General features: G+C 29.1%; 1 protein-coding gene across 3 annotated transcripts in view; it reads right to left on the bottom strand.

Moving 5' to 3' along the window:
* The window catches only part of LOC105828372 (papilin), a 62,709-nt gene that overhangs the window by 23,009 nt on the left and 13,226 nt on the right, over positions 1-26,474 (bottom strand). For 2 of the 3 annotated variants that reach the window (XM_036289342.1, XM_036289344.1), the window contains exons 2-4: positions 23,947-24,076; positions 5,933-5,993; positions 1,674-1,861 (exon numbers count right to left, since the gene is read on the bottom strand). In XM_036289342.1, the coding sequence (XP_036145235.1) occupies positions 1,674-1,861; positions 5,933-5,993; positions 23,947-23,990 (293 nt within the window). In that variant the 5' untranslated portion in view covers positions 23,991-24,076. The remainder of the gene's footprint in view (positions 1-1,673; positions 1,862-5,932; positions 5,994-23,946; positions 24,077-26,474) is intronic. The other variant, XM_036289343.1, reaches the window with a different exon arrangement.

The raw sequence follows: 26,474 nt of genomic DNA, 5'->3' as shown, positions 1-26,474 counted from the left end.
GATTTTCTATTTTACGTAATCACGGCGCGTTAAAACCAACTTTAATTGCGCTTCCTCTGTGTGATGGAAAATTGTGAGAATTTTCCCGGGATAGCGTAATGTTGGGAGACGTGTAAGTGAGTACGATTAATCTTTCCTTAGTTTCGAGATAAGATGAATTTACGGTGGATCTGTTACGTTGGCGTGTGTTAGGAGAAAAGTTTTGTTGATTTATTCCAAATTTAATCGCGACTGACACACTTGTAATAAGATTTCGTTGACGTTTTCGTGCATATTTATGTTTGATTTTTATCTGAATTTTAGTGTTTCTTTAAATATAATTTTTATTTTTTTGCTTAACTTAACTTTTCCCAATAAAAACTTTCTTCCATTATAATCAAGTATAATATATATTAATAATTTTGTATGTTTTATACATACATACATACGCGCGCGCGCGCGCGCGCGTGTGTGTGTGTGTGTGTGTGTGTGTGTGTGTGTGTGTGTGTACTTACGTAGCTATTAAAATTTCTCCATAAATTATATAAAACAGTTTGCAACATTTATCAATTTTTTGATATAAAATTTCTTCAATTTGCCTTTTACATGATATTACATCGAATATCTGTTGTAGATTGAAATTTGATTCTTTACAAGTTTGTGTCCGCTTTTAATTTAATCTATATTCAATTGAGCATACTATTGTAGCAAATTTTAAAAAGATTTTTAGCGAGAAACTCAACGAGGCAAAATGGTTTCGTTTGGATAAATTCAACGAAGACTAAACTTTAAAGTAGCCTTGTAAATTTTTTTTTATATGGTTGACAAATTTGAGTGACTGCATTTACGAAAATAATACACAATATTTATCAATAATAATAATTTTTATACATTACTCGTACTGCATATAGTTACTCTATAAATTGTAGTACTTACAGCTGTAATAATTAGTGAGTATTCACTGTGTTTTAGTGATTTTTACTTCAATTAGTATATAATCACTGAAACATCATTATATTTATTTCACTAATTGCGAAGTTATAAATATATCACTAAAAATTAGTGCATTTTTACTGATTTCACAGATTTTTTACTGATTGTATTTTGGGAAACCAAATTGCGAAAAAAACATTTGTATACTTGATTAAAATTTTTTATGAAATATCGCGTGAAGGATTTTTCGTCAAAAAAATGTCACAAGAATTAAAAAAAATTAACCGTTTGTAATATCCAGCGCTATCATTTATATTTTTATAATTTCACGGGAGAGGAGGGATATTAACATGTCTGATCTTTTTCACTTAAAAAAATAACCTTGCAACTACAGCAAAAATTGTATGTGTGTAAAAATGAACTTAAAGTAGATAAATTATTAGCAAATACTGTGACATATATATGTATTACATATTAATCAATCTAACTGATAGAAGCAGAATTTACACATTCTGTATGTGATAGTCAAAATTCTAGCAGATACGAGTATTAACAATACATTTTGGTTGTCAAGAAATCTGTCTACATCAACAAAACATTTTTTGGTGTTTGTAAATGCCGCGCTTATTTTTCTGTCACATCTCATTTGACATTACATTAAATATTATAGATGTGTGTCAGAACTATAGTGTGCGGCATTTTAATATGAATGGAATGGTAGCAAATAGACGATAAATGTAAAAGTTCACAAAGCAACTCACTCTATGTCGAGACATTGTCTGGTTTGATAGGCAACTCCGCCACCGCAGGAGCGCGAGCAGGTACTGGGTGTCGACCATGGTCCCCAGTTGCCTCTCTCGGGCTCATCCGTGTCTAATACGAAACTGTTGGGCAGATAACTATCGCCGTGTTGTCGACGATGCCTTCCGTGCCTTAATTTTATATGATGCTGCAACAGGATTAAAAGAAATACATTTATTATGTTATGCCTGCGTCTTTTTGTTTCATACCGCATTGTGCAGAGAGAGTCTATAAGTATCACGAGGTCATAGCCGGGGTCGCGAAAAAGATGTGGCCAGCCGTGAGAACGTAAGTGCAAGGGAAACATTTCGTGTTAAGTGCCCCTTATTCACCTGCAGTCTCTACCTCCGAACAATCATTTGCGCGACGTACAGTTAAGTTATATGAGTAACAATAATATTTTGAACTGTATTCTCTTAAAATGAAAATAACTCATACATTGCAAAATATATTTAAAGAATGCATTTTTAATCCATTAATTTATTAACAGAGATTGTTAATTCTTTTTTTATGGAAAAAAATATAACTGTATATTTTATTATTTAATTTTTATTACTCTTAATATCCAAATTCTTTATTATTTTCTAAATTTAATAATTTTTATTAAACAATTATTAATAATTAATTGTGTAAAACTTATGCACAAGTGAACTCTACAGATACTTCCTGCATGTTTGTCAAACGAGAAGAAACCTTACTTCATGTACTTCATGTACAACGTATATTGTAATAATATTAAGCATTTATATCATGGCGAATAAAAATTTTTGGAGTCTCTAAAGAGAGAAAGATTTTAAAATTAATTTTTTAATAAATAAGTGCACAAATATGTAATATTTTGCTAGCTATTATTCCAAAGAAAAGATAAAGAGTGGTTATATAACATTTCAATGGCTAGATTTTTTTGGCGAGGGCCCAATTTGTATTCGTCAGTTGAAACTGTTGAAAGGTGTACGTGCATGAGCATTTCTAATAAAATTATCAGCTGCTTGCCTTTGAGTATCCTTTGCCGGATACTTACGGTCTTTCGTTTAATGATGCTTTCACTGGTAAACGATAGTTTCCCGAGCGAACGCGCTCGCGAGTATAATCGTTGCTACAAGCATGTTTACTGAGCAGTTTATATTTGATTATTAATTTCTAATGACCCATTTGCAAAATTTATATATTTGTATAAAAATCTATTGACTTTAAAACACCAAAACGCTAAAATTACAAAATTGACTGATAAAACAAATTATTTTATTTATTTCGTTTTTACACTATTAATTGATTATACTATTAATAGTTTTTAATCATCATTGTAAATTTTTATTGTATATCTTTGATTAACATTTGATAAAGAGAAAATGTTAGATCATTTAACTTTTATTCATTTAAATTTTTAGGAATTTATCAAAATTAAAAATTACAAAGACATGTAATAAAACTTAATAATTATACGCTACATGAATTTAATTTTTCTTTATATACTTTAATTATTATTATCTACGATAACAGTAGAAAACAATGAATGTTTTTTTTATTAGAGTCGACTCTGCAATACGAGTAAACTTGTTCTAGTAAGATGATTATTATTTATATAATAACCATTATTGATCACAAATTTCTATTTTATCAGGTATAAATAAATAGCATAATTAAATATACATAATTTAAATATAATTTTATACATTTTTTAATTTACAATATGTAACATATTAAAGAATATTGTTTCATAAATCTATTTATTTTATCAAGAAATAATATGCTATATTTTTAAGCAAATTACTAAACTTTATTATATTTGGATTTAATCTTTCTATTTGGATCTACTAAAACAAATTAGCTAATTATGTTAATTTTAATGTGAGATGCTAAAGTGCACGAAATAAAGTTGATAGTGATAAAAAACAAAAATTAATTAATTAAAATAATAATTATTTACACGCACATTTCCCATTTATCTATATACTACTGATGCTATGATGAAGTTTATTTTAGATTAGTTTGTAATATAAATTATCACATTAATTAATTGCTGTGTTTAAATAATTTAATATATGTCGGTCGCGGATTATCTGATTCAGAATTCATTGTTACCGAGGCATAACAGTTGTACATGAAATATGACAATTGTAGAATGTTCCATGAGATTGTAAAGACTTAATTAAATGGTTCAGAGAAATAAGGCTTTCTCTCCCGATGCGAGAGGTCAGTCGATGAACCATGAATGCCGGACTCAACACACTTTTTAATAATTGTCGAACATATCGTCACTGTCTGATCTTGTGAGATCGTTGATAGTAATTCAATAATATAAATACAAAAACTAATGATTTATATGTTTATCATCGTTATTTTTTAAATAAATTAATACAAAGAGCGTACAGAGAGATAAGAGAAAAGCAATAAGTGAATATTATGATCATATAGATTTGTTCTCGCTTTTGTACACTTTGTTATTACATCATAGATTTTTATTGATTTATTTTTTTATTCTTTATATTTATATAATAAAATCAAATTTTATTTTTGTAAATGCTTTATTAAATTTTGTAAAGTGCATTAATTATTATTTAACAATGATAATTAAATACAAAATTGAAATAAATAAAAAATAAAAGCTTTTGTTACAAAATGTTTTTTCTTGTAATTGACATACTGGTAGGATAATAATGTAACGTTTATGTAACTTCTTATAAGAAATATAGTTGTATATAAATGTGTCAAAAGAAATTAATTACGTTGACACAAATTATGTATGACAAAATTTTCAATAAACAGAAAACTTATTTTAATAATAAATTTTAATAGAACATTTTATGATGTATTATTGTCATGTCACCAAAATTGACGGATTTGTTCTCAAGATTCCTTTGCGTCTCTACAACCACTTAACTTAGATTAGCCACGCAGTCTGGCCGGGATTGTATTGATGATGGTAAAAAGCCGCTATGAGTCACAGAGTTTTCTCCTTCTCTTCATGCCGCGTCTAATAATTTTATTGCCGTGCCTCTCTTTCTCTTTCTCTCTCTCTCTCTCTCTCTGTCTGTCTCTATCACTTTTTTTCTCTCGCACGCCAATATCTCGAAAGCATATTTTAATATTGTATTATTTATGCGCTCATTTATTTAAAAATACATATAAATTTATTATTGTAAATTGTCTTCTTTTTCAAATTTTAGATCTATTAAAGAATGCAATAATTTGCAACAGGCGCAAACAATAATTTTTGTAGTTGTAATTGTATAATGTATATTTATCGATATTCTAATCAATTTGTTTGATTTTATTTAAAAATTACATAAAGTATATTGCATCTGCAGATTTATATTAAAGTAAAAAAAATATTGTTGTCTCGTTTCTTTTCTTTCTCTTCCTATGTTTTCTTTTTTCTATAATATTTATAACGTTAAGTAATATATGAACATGTTATAATATGTTATAACAATACAAAATATATTTACTCTATATATATAATATACTTAACAAATTTTGTATCAATTTTTATAAAAAATGATTTATACACCCATTTTATCACAAATTGTATTAAACAAACGTTGCTGCTAGTTTCAATTTCTCATCCTCTCTTTATGTACTTCTTATAATATATTTTTTAAATATATACATAAACATATTTATATACTCTAAGCATGAGGCGTATTTTAAATTTCAAAGTGAACCTTATTTTTAATGCTAATTATTCCGATCAAGTATTTTATATAGAGAAATAGGGAGATAAGGACAGATAAATCGCTTTATTATGCGCTTTGAGACAACTCTTCAAATGCTAAAATAGAGAGAGAAAAAGAGAGAGAGAGAGAGAGAGAGAGAGAGAGAGAGAGAGAGAGAGAGACTGAAGATAAATTAGCATAATATAAAATACCGAGTTAATAAATAAGTTTAGAAAGACGAATATGGGTTGCGGTCAGGCTTGAAGGCTATCCATAATTATTGGTTACGTCGTAATGGTTTACGGAATCTTCATGTTCCCTATTGTCTTGGGTTTCCTAGGAACAAAATGTACCAAGATAATCTCCACGCGAGAGACCGGGAGACCTTGAAACCCGAACCATCATCAAAGGAAGGGTAATAAAACGTGAGGGAATTCTGTCAAGATATGTTGAGACCCTTGTCGTGGTTTTATTCTAAGCTTTAAGATGTCTCCAATAATATTTTTAACATTATTTGTATAATATATGTAAGCATTACTTGTTTTATATATAAATAAACTTACATGTTTTGCGAGAGAATCATGCACTTGTGCTGATATAATAAATAATATAAGTCCCAGCGACCTGAAAAGAAAAATATACCGTTTAATGGTACTTTATATTTTGTTAAGTAAAAATATTAATAAGATATACATGCATACATACACACACATAATATATCAATCACACATGTTGGAGTATGTATGGATCCATACGTACTTGCATGCGTGTGTATGAGCAGATGGAAAAATAAAATTATAACGCAAAATAAAAATTTAAAGCTTCTACGGAAACCTTTAAATAAACATATATATACATACATGTTATGTCATATATGCAAAATTGTTAGGACAGACTTGACTTATAAGTTTTACTATATTTATTCCGCGATTTTCGTTTACATCAATGAATCTGATATCTGTACGTATTCGGTCTACAATAAAGATTTGAGCTTTAAGTCGTCAGAAATTAACCAATCACAGTTGAGTATTCTTATAAAGACCAACTGTGGTTAGTTAACTTCTTACGGCTTAAAACTTAAATCTTAATTGTAGACTGGCATTTACGTAAATCAAACATGCATAATTCGATCACGGGAATCAAAATAATAGAATAACGTATAATTTGTTTGATATTTATATGCAGTACTTTTACATGCATGTACAAAATTTTCCAAGCAATATTTTTCTTTAACTACAAGTAAATAACTTTTAATTACTGACCTAACGATATAAACTAATTTTATTGTAATTTACAATAAAAACCAAAATTTATAATAATTAAAAAATTGATCATAATTTTGTTTTTATGTATTAAAAAAGAATCTAAATTAAAATGATCAACAAAGACATCAAAACTAGTGCAAAAAATAGAAAAGAATGTTAGCGACATCAATTGGCAGCAAGTGCAATGCCTTTGTCAACAGCAGCGGTGATGAAAATCTTGAATGAACGTGTTTTTGCAGTGCGTTGGCACGCGTCATTGCGTAAGTTCTTTGAGTGGTCGTCATTCAGGTTTGGAACGATGCCCGGGACTGGCGGTGACTCGGTATCCGGAATGGGCGAGTTCCGATATACAGGGTTCTGTTATCGACTGGTGGGTCTAATATTCTCATGGGAAGTGATTTATCGATTTTATCGGTATTGATTTTATGCGACGATAATTATAAACATTTGCATCGCATCGTGTTTAAAGCCGACGTATAATAGCTTTACTATATGAGAACAACCCAAACAATGTTCTTTAATTGTTTATGAAAATTATCTGTTGATTTTGATATCTAATCGTCATGTTTAAAATTCTGCAACTTTTATTTTTTTAATTGATAATTTTTGAATTATCATTTTGATGAAACAATTTAATCGAGCGTACTGATTTAATCGCAAGCCAATAGCGTGACGCTAATATAATTACTATATAAAGCTCGATAATCAAGCTATTCAAGTTCGAAACTTAGAAAGTGTCTTTGCATTTGTGAAAATAACTTCTTCCATTCAATATTATGAAGATGGCTTTGTTGGTATAAAGTTGCACATTGCAGTGTACATTTTGTAAAATTTCTATAAAATTCTCCCATAAACTTTTGAAATTGTCAATAAAATTTGGTTTCAAGAATATTCGATTTATAGAAATATACAAACAATATAAAAGCAGGAATAATTTTAAATGTAAATTTATAAATCAATAAAAATTTAATCAATTGTCATTTTTTAAAATTAATTGATTATCTTTTATGCCTCTTTGCAACTTTCGAATGTTCGAGAGTCGATATGTAAGTACATATAGTATCCGAGTACAAGTTATTCCAACAAAGATGAAATTTAACATTATTTTGGGATATATAAGATCATCTTGAAATGTATAAAAAATATAAATATAGGGAACATTAAAATTGCTGTTATTATATCAAAATTTTAACGGGTCACTCATAGAACTAATGCTTATTATTTCTTGTGTGAATATTTGTGTTAATGAGTAGAATATTTTTTTATTACACAAAAACATTTATTACGAGAATTAATTTACTATTATTATAAAGAAATTAATCTTGAGCTAAAGAATATGAAGGATAAAAAGCTATATGCTTATATGAGGAATTTAAGACATATCTGTGAAATTGAAACCTAAAACACATTTTCCGATCAGACATTGAACTAATTAGTATCGTGAGATATTTGCAATGTTGTTGAAAGATGCAAAAAACCATTAGCATGCCTACATACACAAGAATACCTCAGGCCTTACACAAGAATACCTTTCATATCATATAGTGGCTAGGAAACTGGCATACCATAGACCGTATTTTATACAGCCGGCTTGCAGATAACGGCAATCCGATAATATTGTAATTGGTTATTAAAAGTTATTAATAATGGTACGGCCGTTCGCGGTTTATCGTCAGGGTGGAGCATCGATCTGAGATGCAATATATGCACTCCAACATATAATAATCGTCATTCTATACAATTTGGACTTGTATGAAATATCAAATGTTTAATTAATTTTAAACTATAAATTTACGAATTTATTGTTATTGAATTCATGAGAAATTTTGATAAAATGTTCAATAGCATCAATCAAAATAACATCAGTGTACCAATATTATGCGTTTAATTATCATATAAACAATTAATTATGTTAATAATATTAACATAATTAATTGTTTAAATGATATTATAATATAAATTGTGAAAAACTTTATAATGTAGTTCACACTCAGTTTGCACAACACTCGTTGTGTAAAAATAAAACTACTTTATTATCGTATCTCATCTTACATACGTGCGTCATGTAATAAGAGTAATTTGCACATGGATTACGGACCATATAATTTTCGCAAATATACGTGAGAAATCGATCTTTTTTTTCGACCGATTTGTCGGCACCTTGCAATTGAGCGTGATTACTGTGGACACATTACAGTGCACACGGATGGACCATAATCATTCTCGCAAAACGTTTTCTGTCGATTGTATCGTTTCACATTCTTCACAAATATATCACTAACGTAAAATTCGATCTCACAACGAAACGATGAAACTTATTTAAGAATAGGTATTCAGAAAAAAATAAAATTAAAGTTGGAATAAATATATTTAAGAATTGTGTGAATTAATGTTAATACATTTTTAATTATTAATAATATTATTACTGACAATTAATAATATTATTATTAATATTAATCATTATTAATATATTTTACAAATAAAATAAGATACGTATTAAGATATGCGATTCATATTTTTGCTATTTCGTATACAAAGCTGTAAAGCGCTTTGCGCTTGATAGCAAATTAAAAATGTATTATCATATATGATAAATACCTTAGTGTGTAATTGGGGTATGTGTAAAACAGTATTCAATTTTTATTTATATTTTTCAATTTTGCAACAGCAACAGCGAAACAGAGTAGTGACATCTACAATATCAGTTATGATGCAAAAAAGATTTGGTATTACAGCCATCTTATTATTTGCAATTTACAAGCGCCAAGAAAAATTTTCATGGATTCAGATTAAGGCCTCGGGCAACGTTTAACCTGTCGCGGTTAATTTAGCGTGCCGTCATGCCGCCGTGATGTAATAATATAAAAGCTTCGCCGTCGATTTTTTTAAATACACACTCGAATTTCGTTAGCGGAGAATATAAATGAGTTGAACTAATCTCAGAACTCGTGGCGTATTAATTGAAGAACCAATAAATTAGATCTTTTATAAATACTTAACAAGTCTTATATATGCTTACATATATATGTAAAATCACAAACGGCAGTATAATTATTCATAAATTTTTTATTAATAAAATATTAATAAAATAAGTTAAGTGTGAACACTCGTTAAATTAATATTTTTTTGTTATTTTTTATAAAATAATTTATTTAAAAATAAATATTAATATTGCATCAAGAAACTATATAAATGAATATAAAATATAATATAATAATTCTCTTGTACGAAAAATATAGTGATTTTCAGTTATCGTTTCAATATGTGCATGACAATTTCTTTAAATAGTATATTTGTAATTTGTACTATAAATGTATTTAATGCTTTTTGTTATATACAACTTTAATGTCTTCTCTCAGTTAGCAGTTCTCGCAATTTAACTTTTATAGTTTAACTATTAATCAGTAACATGGTATGCAAAAATATTGCGATAACATGGACAAATTTGTTACAAAGATTATTATTTCACTCATTATTCATTCGATGAAAAAGCGTAAAAATTTCAAGTATTATCAGTTGGTTACCTAACTGAGTACCTAGCTCGAGATTGAGTCTTAAAAACGTGTTAATGTTGGTTACCGATGACCAAAGGTACAACGCCTTGTAAAGTTAAGAATCTTTTGTGCGTCGCGACCATATAAAAAACCAAGTAATTTCGTGGCTAATGCTGTTACGCGAGCAATAATTATTCAATTTTCAATTTATTCCAAGGTCGCCGTAGTAATGCACACGTAAGAGTTAAGTTTGAAAGTTCATGATGCAAATCTATTTTCGCCTGTTTGATAATATAATTAATGCATGTATATATGCGCGCACGCGCGCGCGCGCGCGCGTGTGTGTGTGTGTGTGTTGATATAATAATATGTATATAATAAAGATAAATTTAGTATTTTTTATTATCAAATACTAATCAGTATAAATTGTTCATTGGCATAAGATTTTTAGAACGTCACTTTTAACTGACAGTTATGTTGATATTTTTTCAAAAAAAATAATTTGATTTTAGAATTTTAATCTAATAATTATCTGAAATGTAATTACACTAAAGATTAATTTGCAACTAATTTATCTTCTTATGTTCGATTTGTGCATTACATTTGCGTGAACAATTAGAATCATAATATTATAATTGCTATTTGGGTGTTCTATTGGTAGTAGATCCTTTGGGCACAATATAGGTGGTGTTTGTGTTTGAGATAACCACTTGATGCAAGCTTAATCCTTTCGTGATATGATCGCATTAGGAATCCTACAAGATCGTCTCCCTGGATCACCTCCCGTAATCGAGGTCAGTGTCGAAATAGAATTATGTCTCAAGTGTATCGATCTCTGAATGCAATCGTGATCGATCAGAATACCGACATAGTAACCTGCTACAACATTTCGTTGCTATATGCGATTAAATATGACAAATGCGCGAAGAACAATTGAATAAAAGATAGTGAAAGCTTAATTGCCGCGCGCCGAAAAATACATGTGTTAAGCAATTAATTGAAAATAAAATTCTATTGCATATTTCTTTTTTCTTTTAATAATTATTTCGCGATAATCAAAATAAAATTAACACTCTGTCATATAATGTTTAATTTTCTACAATTAAAAAACCTTAAAAATAGAAATTATTAATTGTTTAAATGTGTCTAAAGATCATAATATCCTAATCATAAATTTAAAAATAAAAGACTAAATGTTTTAAGAACTTGTTTAAAGGAGTTTTTTTATTACTTTTCTTATTAAGATGACCTTGTGCAAGGCGTAAAGAAAGCAACTGTATAGAATTGCGGATAACATTGTTCACTGTCTTTAAAGAAATGGCCAGTTTCACGCTAGCACGAATACGAGAAAAACGAGCTCTTTGGTCACGGTTCATGGAAGTCTGGATGGAGAAGAAAAACAAATTGCTCCAGAACTACCAGCTTCAGGTGACCTGCATCGAATAGCCTCCTCGTAGCAAACCACGCGACTAAATTCCGTCATATATATTGAACCAGCTTCACCGTTTCGCGTTTCGCGAAGAGAGTCTTACGACCCAATATTTTTCATCCATTATGCGACATATCTCAAGACGCTCAAGAAAAGATCTGATCTTATAAATGACATGATGAAACGATGCTACTATTACTTCTAATGCTAATTAGTGTCGCAATTACTTTATGCTTGCTGTGAAAAAAGTTGCAATCTGCGAGCGCAAATACGTTGTCACTTTAAAAATAAAATTTCATGTAGTTGAAAGATGTGTTAACAAAGTGATAAATATAAAGTAAGTGCAAAATTATATCAATAGACACTTGAAAATTGTTGTAAACTTTTATTGTTGTTGTTTGAATCTATGAGTGTTTGGTATTAACTAACTTTTTGTTTCACTAACAAAATAATCGTAAGAAATAATATGTTAATATATTAATCATATTTTGATACTTGTATTTTAATTAAAAATTGTTTATTATTAAATGACATAAAATTACAAGATTTAAATTATAATAGATATACAAGATTTATAAAGATATCGCGACAGGCTTTGTGATTAATTTTTCATTATGTCAAATGACCACTGTTCCTGAACCAGATGAGGATTGGAACAAGAAGGAGATCTAAATGCGACTAGTAAAACAGTCGGCAGTCCCTTTGTCTCTACTATAGGCTAATTGACTGGAATTCGAACTAGTGGTGGTGGATAGTATACTGCGAATTCGCATTCGAATCGGCCAAGCCTGCCGTTTATTTCCACCCTTCTAAATGTATAGTCTGATGCTTTTGCATTAGCCATTTCTTCGCTCTCGCCTTTTTTGAATTCTTTCGTTCTCGCGGCGGATCCGCGCAGACATTTGTTGTAATTCCTTTTATCGAGTAAGCCATAGACGCGTATTAAAAAGTTAAATTAATATTTGTGTACTGAATTGCATGTACAATATTCATGCATAACTATTTATAATTATTGAAAATTATTGAATTATCTCTTGTTACATTAAGTATAAAATTTATTATGAAAATTTTTTATTTTAGATACTTTATAAATAAAATTGGCCTATTTTTTGTATAACTAGAATATATAATTTTACATATGTAACTATAAGATGTAAAAGAGAAGCACATTTTTCGTGACAAATTTAGAATGTTTTAACTTCTTCCGTAAAAGACACCAAGAAATATTTTTTATTTAAATCGTAAATATGAACACAATTTGGAAATAAACATAATAATACCGTTGTTACGTAAAACAGTAGCACATTTAATATTCAGATAGAAAGAAGAATAAAGCTTATTGCATAAAATAATAATTGTTATAATAATGTGTGTACATATGCAAACGAATACATATAAATTGTAAAATTAATACACAAAGTGTGAATGGTAAAGTCAATGGTCAACATAAAAAAAATTAATTTTTGTTTTGGAAAAGAAATTCCATGGAGTGTCAACTACAATGCAAAGGACGCGCAATTTCATCAGTTTTGGAGAAGAACGCGTAATAAGTACAAGGAAATGCGGGGGAAGAGATATTATCATTCTAACATCCGGGATGTTAATACTTATCTAAACGGACAGAAGTTGGTATCATATGCCCACGCGTGCAATGTCAGGCAAATAATTACTCAATGAATCGCCAATTTTATTAAAATGATTATTATTTCGCGAATACCATGATAAGAGGCTATCAAAGCGCTGAGAAGAGCTTGTAGACAATATTCGTGTTATTAAATGTGACAAAACCTATTAATTAAATTTTCCATCAAATTAACATTTCACAGACAATTTAACTGTGCTTGTTTCTTAATTGTATTTAAAATCTTATTTTAGGCCTAAATCATCAATCTAAAAAATAATGTAAAATACAATATTTTGAAATTTATGAAAAGATCACTTTTGATGGAGAATTGTATAGTTTATAATGAATCGAGTGTATTGATTTAACAACAGTTAAATCAAAATTTGATTGAGCATATATTTTTACTCGAACGTGACTTAGAACTCAACTGAGAGAGAATGAATTATTGATTACGTCTGCCACACACACGTATACATACGGCGAGTGTGATTGCTATGTTGCACACCCATAGCTTGTTATGTCACGGCAATGTATGTAGACGACTTAACTGATGTCATCGTCGGCCACATTTTACGCGGTTAAATTTTGTCGAATATTCATGCCTGGTTAAATTTTTTGATATTGGAAGAATTGGCTATCAGTTAGACTCTAATTGATAACTATACATATAATAATATTTCAAATATATCTGTGTGATTATATAAAAGTCTAGTGTAAATAAAATTACATAAAATTTTTATTATTATAATGTAATACTTATATTCTCACTAAAGAGAAAGAGAGAGATAGAGATTCAAACGTTTAGTTTTATGTAAAACTATTAACATAATTTTTAAAATTGATTATAAAATTGATAAGTCATGAGTATATTTAAAAACATTAGTAATGATATAATCAAACGTCGATTAAGAGATACGAAATTTTTTTTAGAGGCTAATGCAAATATCATTTTTGCAATATAAAGCAAAGAGAAAGAGACTAAAAGCAGATTACATAAAGTTTTATGGAATAAACTTATTTTACGATGCTTTTGAACAATGATATGCTTATTAAAACGTTGCTACTTAATTTATTATAGATATTTTTGATATATTCTGCACATTTTTGGAAGCTTGAATTTCAAAAGTAAAAATTGCATATACTTTTAAAATTAGATACGCGAGATTAAATATAATGCATGATTCAATCAAATGATTGGCATTAGCAAAGCCAAGTGGCCGAGACACATAACTTCCGCCGTAGCGAATTTATCATCACTAACTAACCGTGTAAAACGCAGGAAAGAAAAAATTTTGCCAAAAGCTACTAACAAACGTAATTAATGTTTTTTGACTAGAAACAAATAATTTTTGCAATAATGTAAAATCAAAAGAAAGAAAAGATTGTCTGAAAGAATTTTCCTCCCAAAAATAAAGAACCGATTATGAGAGCTGACCGAGTGTTGTGATTGCTATATGAAGAGAAAACACACTGAGAGAGAAAAAGAGAGAGAGAGAGAGAGAGAGAGAGAGAGGAGGGTGAGAGTCTCCATGACTTCTGCGTAATCTGAATTCCTATTAAATTTCGTAGCTTGAAGTTTGTTCAACCTCCCCGGCATGGCGGTAAATCACTCGTGTCAGTTTTTTTTTTACGACATGTGATTAACGGTGGTTTGCCGAAAGTACGAGAAAACGATAGAAAAATGTTTTGCGTGCTGTGACATTTCTACAAGAGCGAAACATTATTCTGCTGAGCATTTGCATATCTCTTTTTTTACATTTTTCGTGACTTCTTTTAGTACATCCGATAAACACTTAACAATATTATAATATAAACCGACTTCGCTCTAGATAGCTATCAGATAAAGTAGATCATCGGGCTTTGATACTCTAATTGTATGCTGATGGAGTAATGCTCTGCTAGCTCTTGTTGAAAGCAATTGTGTAGGCATCTAATTTATTTATTTTTTCCTCTCGGTTACCATTCAATGAGAGCAATGACATGTGCAGCAAATAAAAAGATAGATTCAATTCACATATCGGTCATAGATTAACGTAGAGCATGTACTTTAAAATAATGTTTTCAAACAATTTGATCATTTTGACGGCAATGTATACAATAGCCATTCAAGCATATGTCACGACATGTTCTTTATGCGTGCACTCGACGCGTAATGAGTTTTCAGGCTAATTTGTCGATAAATTAGGATTCGCGATTACATCCGCATCGTCGTTAATGCCTAGTACATCGAAATCGCGGTGGCAATTGTCGATATGAAACAGCAATCCGAGCTGGCGATTAATTCATCAACAGGAATTCCAACCTCTATAAACGTACATCGTCGATAATGATGATTATCACATCTCAGTCGACCAAACAATTTCCGAAATCATAGAAATGGACGCGCAGTTTCTCTCCGCAGCTTTCGTTTTCCGATTCACGTTAGTAACGTCGGTAATATCAGGTCTTACATCACGCAAAGTATTTATACGATGACATTCTTATTTCACGGTAGTAATTGAATTATTCGCACAATCGAATAACAAAATATTTGAATTCAAATATCACATTAAGCTTTCATCAACACTTATTATTTGCATTATACGCTTTAACTGAAATCCATAAGCAGCAGACAAAAATTATTTTTATTACATTTTTTTCATACAAAATACATTTCTAAAGTAGCTTTTTCATCACGATGTGATCTGGAAATTTAACTCTTGCGTAAGTGCATTAATGATGGCAAAAGAAACAACGACAGCTAGCAGTAATTAATCCGGGGATTATTTTATGAACTAAAATTCTATGAACTAGAATATGAACTAGAAATCACCTCAAGGTTTTATAGACATTGTAAATTTTTTATTAAAAATTAGCAGGTCTCACTTAATCGCAGAGTTCTCTTTCAGGACAATTCTAAACTATGACATTTTTAAGAAAGAAATTTCACTCTTCCTACAAGTTTTCCTATACTCTCAAAAGTTGGAGAAAACTTGCTTTTTATTGCAACATTGCAAGAAATAAATTATTATAAAAAGCATTAATAATTATAAGAAAATATTTTAACACAGATCGTTAAATTCTATATAATTATGTGTTAAACTAATTTTCTCAAAGAAAAGATACAGAAACAAGAAACAGTAGATTAGCATTGATTGAAAAAAATTCTATATAGATAATATTTTAATTTACATAGATAAAATTAGGTGTAAAATGCATTAAAAATTTTTACAAATACTTTTTTTATTTGCTTATTTTTTTAAAAATCATTTTTAATAATAAAGATAAAAAAGTTAAGCGTAAAAACATGATTATACATAAATTCTGTTATGATAAATTCAGCTTAACGTCATTTGGGAACAACCGGAAAGAATTTATAATATCAAATATGATATAATGCTCTCACGTCAGTTTGTAGCCCATTTAATGGGAGAGTGACGCTCTCTTAATCTTGCTTTTTACAACCTTAAAAGAGAGAGAGAGAGAGAGAGAGAGAGAGAGCAGATGAAAAGTACTAGGTTGCTTTCACAAAAGCAATCTGGCATCATGTTAGGAACAAAGAATCTGTAAGTGCACATTGTTAGATGGAATCCCGAGAATTAAGATTACTATATGCAAATGCATACAAAGTATATTTTAAGAACAGCTTACTCGCGACAAAATCTAGAGACGCCCGCGTGTTATAACTGTAATAGGGACAAATATGTATTCTGCTCTTTGAATGCCTACACGAACGTTTGGCAAACAGACTTCGAAAGTACGGTTTCTTTATGACTTGAGAAAAAAATATATAAGAATTTTTTTGTACATCCACGCATGTGTTATTTCTATAAAAAATAGTTACGTGTTTCCGTGTTCAAATTTTTGTCAAAATATAATCAAGTATTATAATATATTACCTGAAATGATTAAGTTATTCTCTGTATTATTAATACTATAATTTTTATCAATAATATTATAGTTTTATAAATATATTAGCTATGCCCTGTCACGCGTTGCTGTGGCTCTCTATTCTTATGCTACGTTTTTTTCAAATTTTCTTTGCTTTTGTTGTTTAACTTTCAAGAGTCTTGCTTTACTGTTGCTTTACTCTTTTTATTTTATTTTTGAATAAGCATTTATCTATCTTTAATAAATCTAATATTCATTTATTCACGTACTTCTAACTTTTTTTTCTAAAAGCTGCCATGGATTTAGAAATCCATTCAACAGACTGTTTTAAATAAGTTCCTTTTTTTCAATAAAATAAAAGCCATTTTTATTTTTCTTATTACCTTAATTTAAACACAATAGAAACATTCTTCGCCTCTCCCGGTCTCTCCCGTCTCTCCCCGTCTTTCCTGGTTTCTCCCCGTCTCTCCCGGTCTCTACCCGTTTCTCCCCGTCTCTCTCTGTCTTTCCCGGTCTTTCCCCGTCTCAATGTGTCAAAATTTCAATAATATTAATGAAAAACTATTTTTTACACTTAAATTATGGCCATCATTTTTGAAACACCGGTATATCCAAAATCAAACCCCATAAGAACACTCCCGTTTTCGAATGCAACGTTGTGTCAAAATTTCAAAGCAATCGGTGAAAAACTTACGGAGATCTTAGATGAGAAACAAACATTTACATTTTTATTTATATAGATTATAATGTTTATTATCCAAAATAACTAAAACTAAGAAGATATTAAAAAATAATTATAAAAAATAATTCTTTTTAATCGATAATACAATATTCTGTAATGCATTCTTACTACTTTTAAGTAATAATAATAAAATGATGATAATGATGGTTATTATTTTCTATTTTTACAATCGACAGTTATAAGTGTAATAACTGTAACAACTGTAATTTAATCCACATTTTCCTACTTTAAACGACAATTCACGCTTATAAAGCTGTAAAGCTTACAATTGCATTTGAGACCTATTGCAGTTAACTCAATAGTTGTGTCCACAATGAAGCGTAAATTTTTAGTTCTAAACGTATATTAATATTAATGTTCATTTGTGCACTACAACCTTTGAGTATACTCTATTTATGAGTATACAACAAAACGGACATGTCTCGTTTATGAACGTTATACGAGTCGCGAGTTCCCGTTGCGTTTGCAATTAAAGAGCGGTCAAAGTTACTACTATTCCGTCGGGGCGGAAATTCAATTCGACAGCGTTCTTGAGCAGATGAGAATTGCATAAACCTTAATGAACACAATTTAACGTACGATCTATGTACGACTACGTAAATTTATTAGATGTAAGAATCATTGAAGGATTGATCTCAGATACAACTTACAATTAATAAAATATTCCTTTCTCGCGACACATGTAAACAAGTGTAACATCGAAAGTTTTACTTTTCTAGTAAATAAAGCGTTAGTTTTATAACTTTAATGATAAAATATTAAAATTTATTTAAAAATTTTATAATTTATAATTTAATAATTTAATATGTTTTGGCTGTTCAAGATTATAAAGCGTTGCGAATATAAAATATACATTTATGAATTCAAAAAATGTAAATATGCACATATTGTATTACTAAAGAAACATGGTGTACATACATAGTGTACATACATAATGTAGATACATTGTTAGTAATTGAATCAAGTTTGTTGAAGAGTAAAGTACGTTAAATTTCCATTCACGAGTGCATCGTAACTTGATAGTATGGTAGAATCTTGAAGAAGATGAAGAAGGTTGATGAGAAGCAAAGAAGTGCGTAAATCTGAAAGGAAATAGATTTATAGCGGCCTAGTCGAAATATCTTAGCCAATGAAATGTTTGACAATAATCATCTCGAGATATCTTTTTACAGTGATATATATCTATTATTTTCTTTCGTGTGTACCTGTAAACTTTTCTGGACTAATTCCGAATGTGTGTACAATTTCTATTACACTATAGATCATTCCCATTAAATTCCAACACAAGTATGATACAATGCTATTTTTGTTAGATTGTTGTTACCCTCTTTGCTTTTAAGTAAAAAAAAATTGTAGATATTATCAATACTGTTATCTTTATTCATTAAAGTTGATTTGTTGCATTAAATTGATGAGAAATACCTACGTGAAATATCTGTGTTAATTTAATCTGTATCAAAAAGTGACCATCTTAATTACATTACATTTACACGTATAAAACAGCTAAGTAATCTCACAAATTTGGTATTGCATGAGAACATTATACAACTTATAAGACCCTGAATTTTTATGTGACAACAATTCCATCATATCCTGCATTCTGTCAGGAAAGACAAAGGGTTATTATTTATGACAGAAGAGACTGGAGAGGCAACGATAGTATCTCGAGTGGCTCGAAGGATTATCTTTCGGATTCTTACGAGCATTCATTATGACGTGTTTTCTTTCCGCCGATCTACAATCAATTGTAAAGAGCTTAGGAAATTAGCTAGATTATTTAGAACGATAGCTCTTATCCTCTTAAAAGATTTTCTTATTTTCTCTCTTTTTTAAATTTCTTATCACATATGCATTAACGCGCATCTCATGTGAGCCTTTTGATCTAATACTTAGTTTAGCAACTATTAGAGCGGCGTATCATTTAAAACCAATGTTAATAATTAAATTATAATTTCATCACTTTTCTTATTCAGAAAGTATATGCTTGCATTATGATTTATGTCATGAAAGTCACGCTGCTTGTAACATTTTTTTTAAACTTATGTTAACAAATTAATATTTGTTGTTGTTTATAATTTTAAATAATATGAATGAATATTTTGTTATAGCAAAGTACATTTAATTTTTTATAAAATAAAAATATCTGATTTATAATAAATATAATAACATAACTTTTAAATTATTATAAATACACTTGAAATTTTTAAATCAATTGATAACGAATTTGTGTTAACTTATAAAATGTGCAAGCCCCTTTTTACTCTAAAAATAGATTACGTTCATATATACATAAAACATATACATTCAACGATATAGACAATATAGGAAATAATAGAAAGTATCCAATTTATATTCTTATAAATAACTACCGATAAATAATTGCCAAGTTTTTGATATAACTTATGATTCTTTATAATCCGCCGGCCGTATGCAAACTCAGTCAGCCAAACATTGAATTGGGACGTTAAAGCGCGCTGAAAGTTCTTTCCACGCGATTACGTTTGCACCGATCGCTTGGTTGGTTAATCGATCGATCGGTGTTACTCTCTTCCTCGGTGGCGCATTTATCGCGAATAAAAATTCGATCGTGAGTCCGTATTCGCCGTACGAAATTTATGAGAGGGGGAATGCTTACCCTCTTTTATGCTACAGTGGCAATTTACAATATTTGCAACGCCGTACACGTACTACAGGGAGCCTCGTAAACGGTAAACGGTCTCCGTGCGGCAGCCATCAAAACGATGAAGACGAAAAATAGTATAGCGAGACAAGGGAAGGAACGAGAAAGATGCATGGAAAGTGACGAGGATTCAGAGAAGCTGATGGAAGAGAAGCTGAAAGCGCGCGACGAAAAACACTGATGAAGACACCCTCTAATCGGAGTCATGAATTAACATTAAAGTTAGGTCGGCAACGTCATTTCTTTCAGCAATTTTTTGACAATCATATTTGACAATTCAGATATACATGTGTCTCTAGATTAACGTGTCATGTTCAACATGTCTGTTTACTAATTATGGAAATATATTTCATTGGGTACACAGTATATATCTTTATTAATTATTTGTTAGTAATTTGTTGAAAAATGATGTCACCAAATTAAAGATGTTATTTTACGACTCTGATTAGAGGGTTTCTAGACACAAGTATATCGAGCAAGAGAGAGGGAAAAAGAAAGAGAGAGAGAGAGAGAGAGAGAGAGAGAGAGAGAGAGAGAGAGAGAGAGAGAGAGAGAGAGAGAGAGAGAGAGAGGTCAGAAAGTTAAAAAGAGAGAAAGGGGCCTTCTTTTTCCCTCACCGCGAGAACGGCTGCATATCGGAGGAGACAGAAAAATCAAGCAATAAAGAGCAGAGCCGGTGCTGCTGAATATTACATTCACCGCGTTTGCTGCCGTCACTGGCAGACGAGTCTGGAGTCTGCATCGCGTATGATAACCAGAGTTCGTCATAAAGTCGGTCTTATTAACGGTGATTCTATTCGGTAGAAAACAATGTACTTATACTCAAAGCAATGAATTTATTCGTGTATCTTATAGACACATCTATATAAATATGTATATGTATACTAGAGTTTTATAGGAATGTAACGTTCGAGTGCGAGTAGTCATTTGTAGAATCGGGGGAAACTACTATGCTGCGTAAAAAGCTCCATAAGGTATCAAAGACACGAATGCTCTCCGCCGAGAACACGCCAGAACATCTATCGTGTGATAGCGGCACGTATGTAGATGGTAGATCGTATTGCTGTCACACGTATTGCCTCGATGCGACGCTCGGAAATACGACGTCTCGACGAAATAGATAAAGATAATTTCAATTTCATAGAACAGGTATTTACTAACACTTTTGGAGCTACATTTTTTTGTTCTTCCTTTTTGTTCTTTTTTACACATAAACTTTTATCTCCGAGGAGAGATATGTTGAAAACTTTGAATATTTTAATATTTTGATATACTGATACAAAAAGAGCTTTTCGTCCAGAATAATTGATTTATTTCCACGCATTAGAATTCAGACGTTCGAGTAAAACATTTTCTGAGTTTCAATAGTATATTTATGATGGATTACAAAACATCGTCGTACTTAACCCTTCATGGTCATACCTCCAAAAAGTTCCGTACTGTTTGCTAGTACGGACTTACTAGCGTACTAGCTTTTATACTTATCCTAGCATTTTAACACTATAATTAATATTTTTATGTAAATAAGTGAATTTAAACTTATAAGATCATCTTGAAAATGCAGTCTTTGTGCACAGGTGCGCGCAGCTAACTTCCTAATCTTTTCCTCCTCTCTAAATTCCTAATAAACTTACAATGTAGTTTATAATACGTTGATTTTAATTCCAACATTGCTACTAAAATCTAGATTATTATAAATTGTAGTGAGTTGTAACGCTGAACGATTTAATCTGATTTTGTAGAAGACACAATTTATATTTTAATCAGTGAATCTCTGCCCGCAACCTCGATGATTAAATTACGTGCGAGTTATAGTTTCATGCAGTATCACCAACTGCATTTATAGAAAAATATGTAATACTTGCGACTGTAGCATAGTATAGTAAAATATAAACTATAATAGCATAGTAAAATATTTATAGTTAGAAGTATTATTTTTATATTAACTATTACAATAATATTAGTAATAATATATCTGTATACTTATAATGATGCAGACTATGAAAATTTATATTATATAGTATATATTATACAGTTTTAAAATATAGCAAATGGTTATTATCACTAATATCATAGTAATAATTATTGCAAAATGATATTTTTATAGTATTATAGACTATGATTAATTTACTATGCAATTATAATCACAAATACAATACATTTTTTAAATCAATGTGTGTGATATATTAACCAAAGCAACGGTCTATGATTAGAATGTTTACAACATTAAATCTTATGTTCATTAAATAGTTTAGCTAAATAACTTTTCTAATTCTTTTAAAATGCAAAATGCTCTATAAATACTTTTTTATTATCTATTATTTAATATTTAACGTGTATGTAATAATAAAATATGTATTTAAATTTAATAACTAAATTATTGAGCAAGATCATTCAAAATCGCCTTCCGTGAATACGCTTCAAAAATAATCTGAAAAAGGATAGAGACTTTCGTATGCGCGCATAGGACTTCCTCATTACATCAGAAGCAACGTGTTTCGTTTCAACGACAGTATATACGAAAATCTTCCGATGTTTTGCCTAAATGAAAAAGAAACAAACGAATCGGGTGGCTCACATCAGTAAATTTAACTTTACCAAATTTTAATTTTAGATACTTTTACAAAGACGTTACATGTTTTCTTTTATACAAGATTAAAAATAATTCTGAATATAAATAATATATTTTACAAGATTGTGTCAAATATTTATTGATATTCCGATATTGAAAAATATTTTTACATAATATGCATATAATAAGAAAGTCTTAGACTTATATAATAAGTCTTATATAATAAGAAATACATAGTTTATAATTGTACGACTTGTCCTAATTAATAAAACGCTGTTAAAAAAATGGAAGTAATTAAACAAATGTTAGACTGTAAAAACGTTATACAAATAACTATAACATTTTTTGCATGCAGATGAGTATTGATGCAATGAAATTCGAACAATTATTAAGTTATCTTTCTACACACACACACACACACATACACACATACACACACGCGTGCGCGCAAGAAGACTCGCCATTCACGGCTTTGTATTTCCAAGGTGGTTCCTTCTGGATCGGTCAGTGATAAATGGACCACCGTATGTTCACTGTCTTACGGCATATAGCGAACAAGAAATGTCAGAAACAGCATCTCAGTCAAGATATAAGATCAGCACCGTGTGAATATGGTCAATTGATTTACAATGATTTATACTCCGTTTATGCTCCATGTATTTATAAATTACAAGTTAAATTTTTTAAATTTATATACTGTCTAAATTATATAAATGCTTTATTCCTTTTTTATTGATAAATTTTACTGCATAATTAAAGAAAAAAAAACATGCTTCTCGGATTTTATGCAAGACAAAACTTTACACAAAGCTTTGTTTTTGTTAAACAATATTTGTGCACTATTATAAAATGACATGATATATCAATCGATTTGTACATTAATGCATCGTATTTAATTTACCTAAGCCATAAACTGCACGTGAAATAGTATCGATTTCCTGCCATGGTAAGCGCTTCCGATAACTACACCAGATGGACAACGCCGCGCGTCATCGCAACTTCGCGGAAGACCTCTCTTAGAAGTTTCTTTTCTAGAACACATGAAGAAGTTTAATCCTTCTTTGCTGCGTCACAAGGACCGGTGCCTTTCTTTGAGAATGTTTGACGTTTCCATTAACGCTACCTCGAGTACAACGGATGAATACTTTGATGTACGCCGTCGCTTAATTAGTAAACTCGCACATCACTATTACTTTTTATTCAAATATTTTTATTTCCTCATATTTTCTCATAAATATTTTATAATTGTAGAAATAATCTCATAGAAAAAATAATGAAAGCTAAAGAATTTGATAAGATACTTTAACAAAAGTCTGAATCAAAAATTACGAATGCACTAATATATCTAATATCTAATTTAATATAATTATGCATATAAAATATAGTAGGTTCTACATTTGTAAAAAATACAATTTTATTAGTATTTATAAGAATTTATATTTTAGAATTCTTGTAGCTAAAAAATTTAATGCTGGAGAATGACATTTTACCTACAAATATTTTCTATTGTTGTTAAATATCGCAGATAACATTGCTTTTTTTTTCAAACCTAGTACAATTAGCAATAATGATTGAATATATATTAAACTTCAGGTTATAGTATTCATCTTATAATATTTTAACAATATAAATTTTTATTATTAATTTTGCGCTTACGTTGAAAATTGGTAACAAAAAATTGTAATTTGGAGCTTATTAAAAATTGAATGGAACAACAATGAAAAGAAAAATTAGAAGATAATAATAAATAATAATAATAATAATAATAATGAAATAAAAAATAGGATTCTCAAAAAATGTCAAGACGTGCAATGCATTGTTTAAGTCAAACTAAAAATTAAACATTCCGTAATCTTTGAAACTTTCATAATGGACAACCTATTATTTCTTAATACAAAATGTCTCTGGACAACAGACTACGCTTTAAGTGCCGACTTTTTGTCTTTAAACATAATCGAGTGATTATCATTGTGAAATTATCGTGTGTTACGCGAAAATAAATTTTTTTAAGTAATACATTAAAGTCGTATTATACCTACTAACAAAAAAGCAAATATAATAATATAAAATTTTTTATTAAACCTAAAATTATTATATATTAAATTTTCAAGAACAATTATTCAACAATACTACTCAACAGACATCTGCATCGATTAACTTTGAAAATTTGTTAATTGGAATTTTAGCTATTATTTAATTATATTTATGTCAAGTAATTTAATTATGACTTAATTGATTTAAACTAGCTCCAAACTTCAAAATAATCGAATTGTTTATAATATTAATTAATTTTATAACACTTTAATTATTTACACATCAAATATTTATAAATATAGAATGATGTACAAAAATATTACAAAGCTACATATCTTGAATATATATATAATTGTTTTTTTATTATTAGAATTACTTAACGTCTCTTATTTTATTTTCATAATTATGGATTATATTTATTGACCCAAAGAAAATTAATAAATGTATTAATTAATTAATAATTTATTAAATTTGTTAGTTGCGACATTGTCTACTTAAAAAAATTGCTTACGATGGCATTTGGCTGAAAACAAATAAAAATATAAATAAATACTTGTGAAATTGCTTATATCTTTTTTAATGGCATAAACAAAACTCATACTAGTATGTATAATCGTAAATCATCGTGGAATTGAAAATAATTGTTTACTAATGTAACATGCTTTAAAGCGTTGCAATAATTTTATAATGACATGCAACTAGGAATTTTAAATCAATATATTATTTCAGGTTTTATATAATAATTCACGTATCCCATTCAGTATTAAAATTATGCAATTTTAATCCTAAATTTATCACTTATTAAGTAATTTCATACAAATATTAACATTTTATATTTTAATATTATAAAATTATATGCATAAGAACATTTTTTCTTACGTTTTGTACAATAAGATTTTTGTCTAGATTTGATTAATCACGAGAAGTAGGCTCCATGAATTGATAAGGAGTAACGTAAAAACTGTTTTTGATAAGAGCTTAGATAACTCGATATTTTATGAATCAACTCATTAAGAAGACAGAACTGATATTTATAATTCTTTATATGAAAATGAAAAAGAAACGTAACTTTTTAAACTTAAAATAAATTTCTGTGGAGTAAAGAAACCCGATAAACAAAATTTATATATTTTTACACATATACACACACATTCACACATGTATTTTGTTTATATAAAAAATTTTATTGATGATCGCTATATAATTAAGAAAAAGATATAAAAAATTCTCAATAGCTTTAATATTCAAAATTTTATACTTAAGAATAAATTTTTATTAACTGTGGAATGCAAAAGCTGTTCTCTTATTATCGGAAAAAATCTATTATTAAAATAGATTTTAATAATAGATTTTTTCTATTTAATAAAATATAAAATAACCAAAGAAAGAAATCTC

The sequence above is a fragment of the Monomorium pharaonis genome, chromosome 7 (assembly GCF_013373865.1).
Source record: "Monomorium pharaonis isolate MP-MQ-018 chromosome 7, ASM1337386v2, whole genome shotgun sequence".
Lineage (NCBI taxonomy): Eukaryota > Metazoa > Arthropoda > Insecta > Hymenoptera > Formicidae > Monomorium > Monomorium pharaonis.
This window is presented reverse-complemented; position numbering and strand designations above follow the sequence as displayed.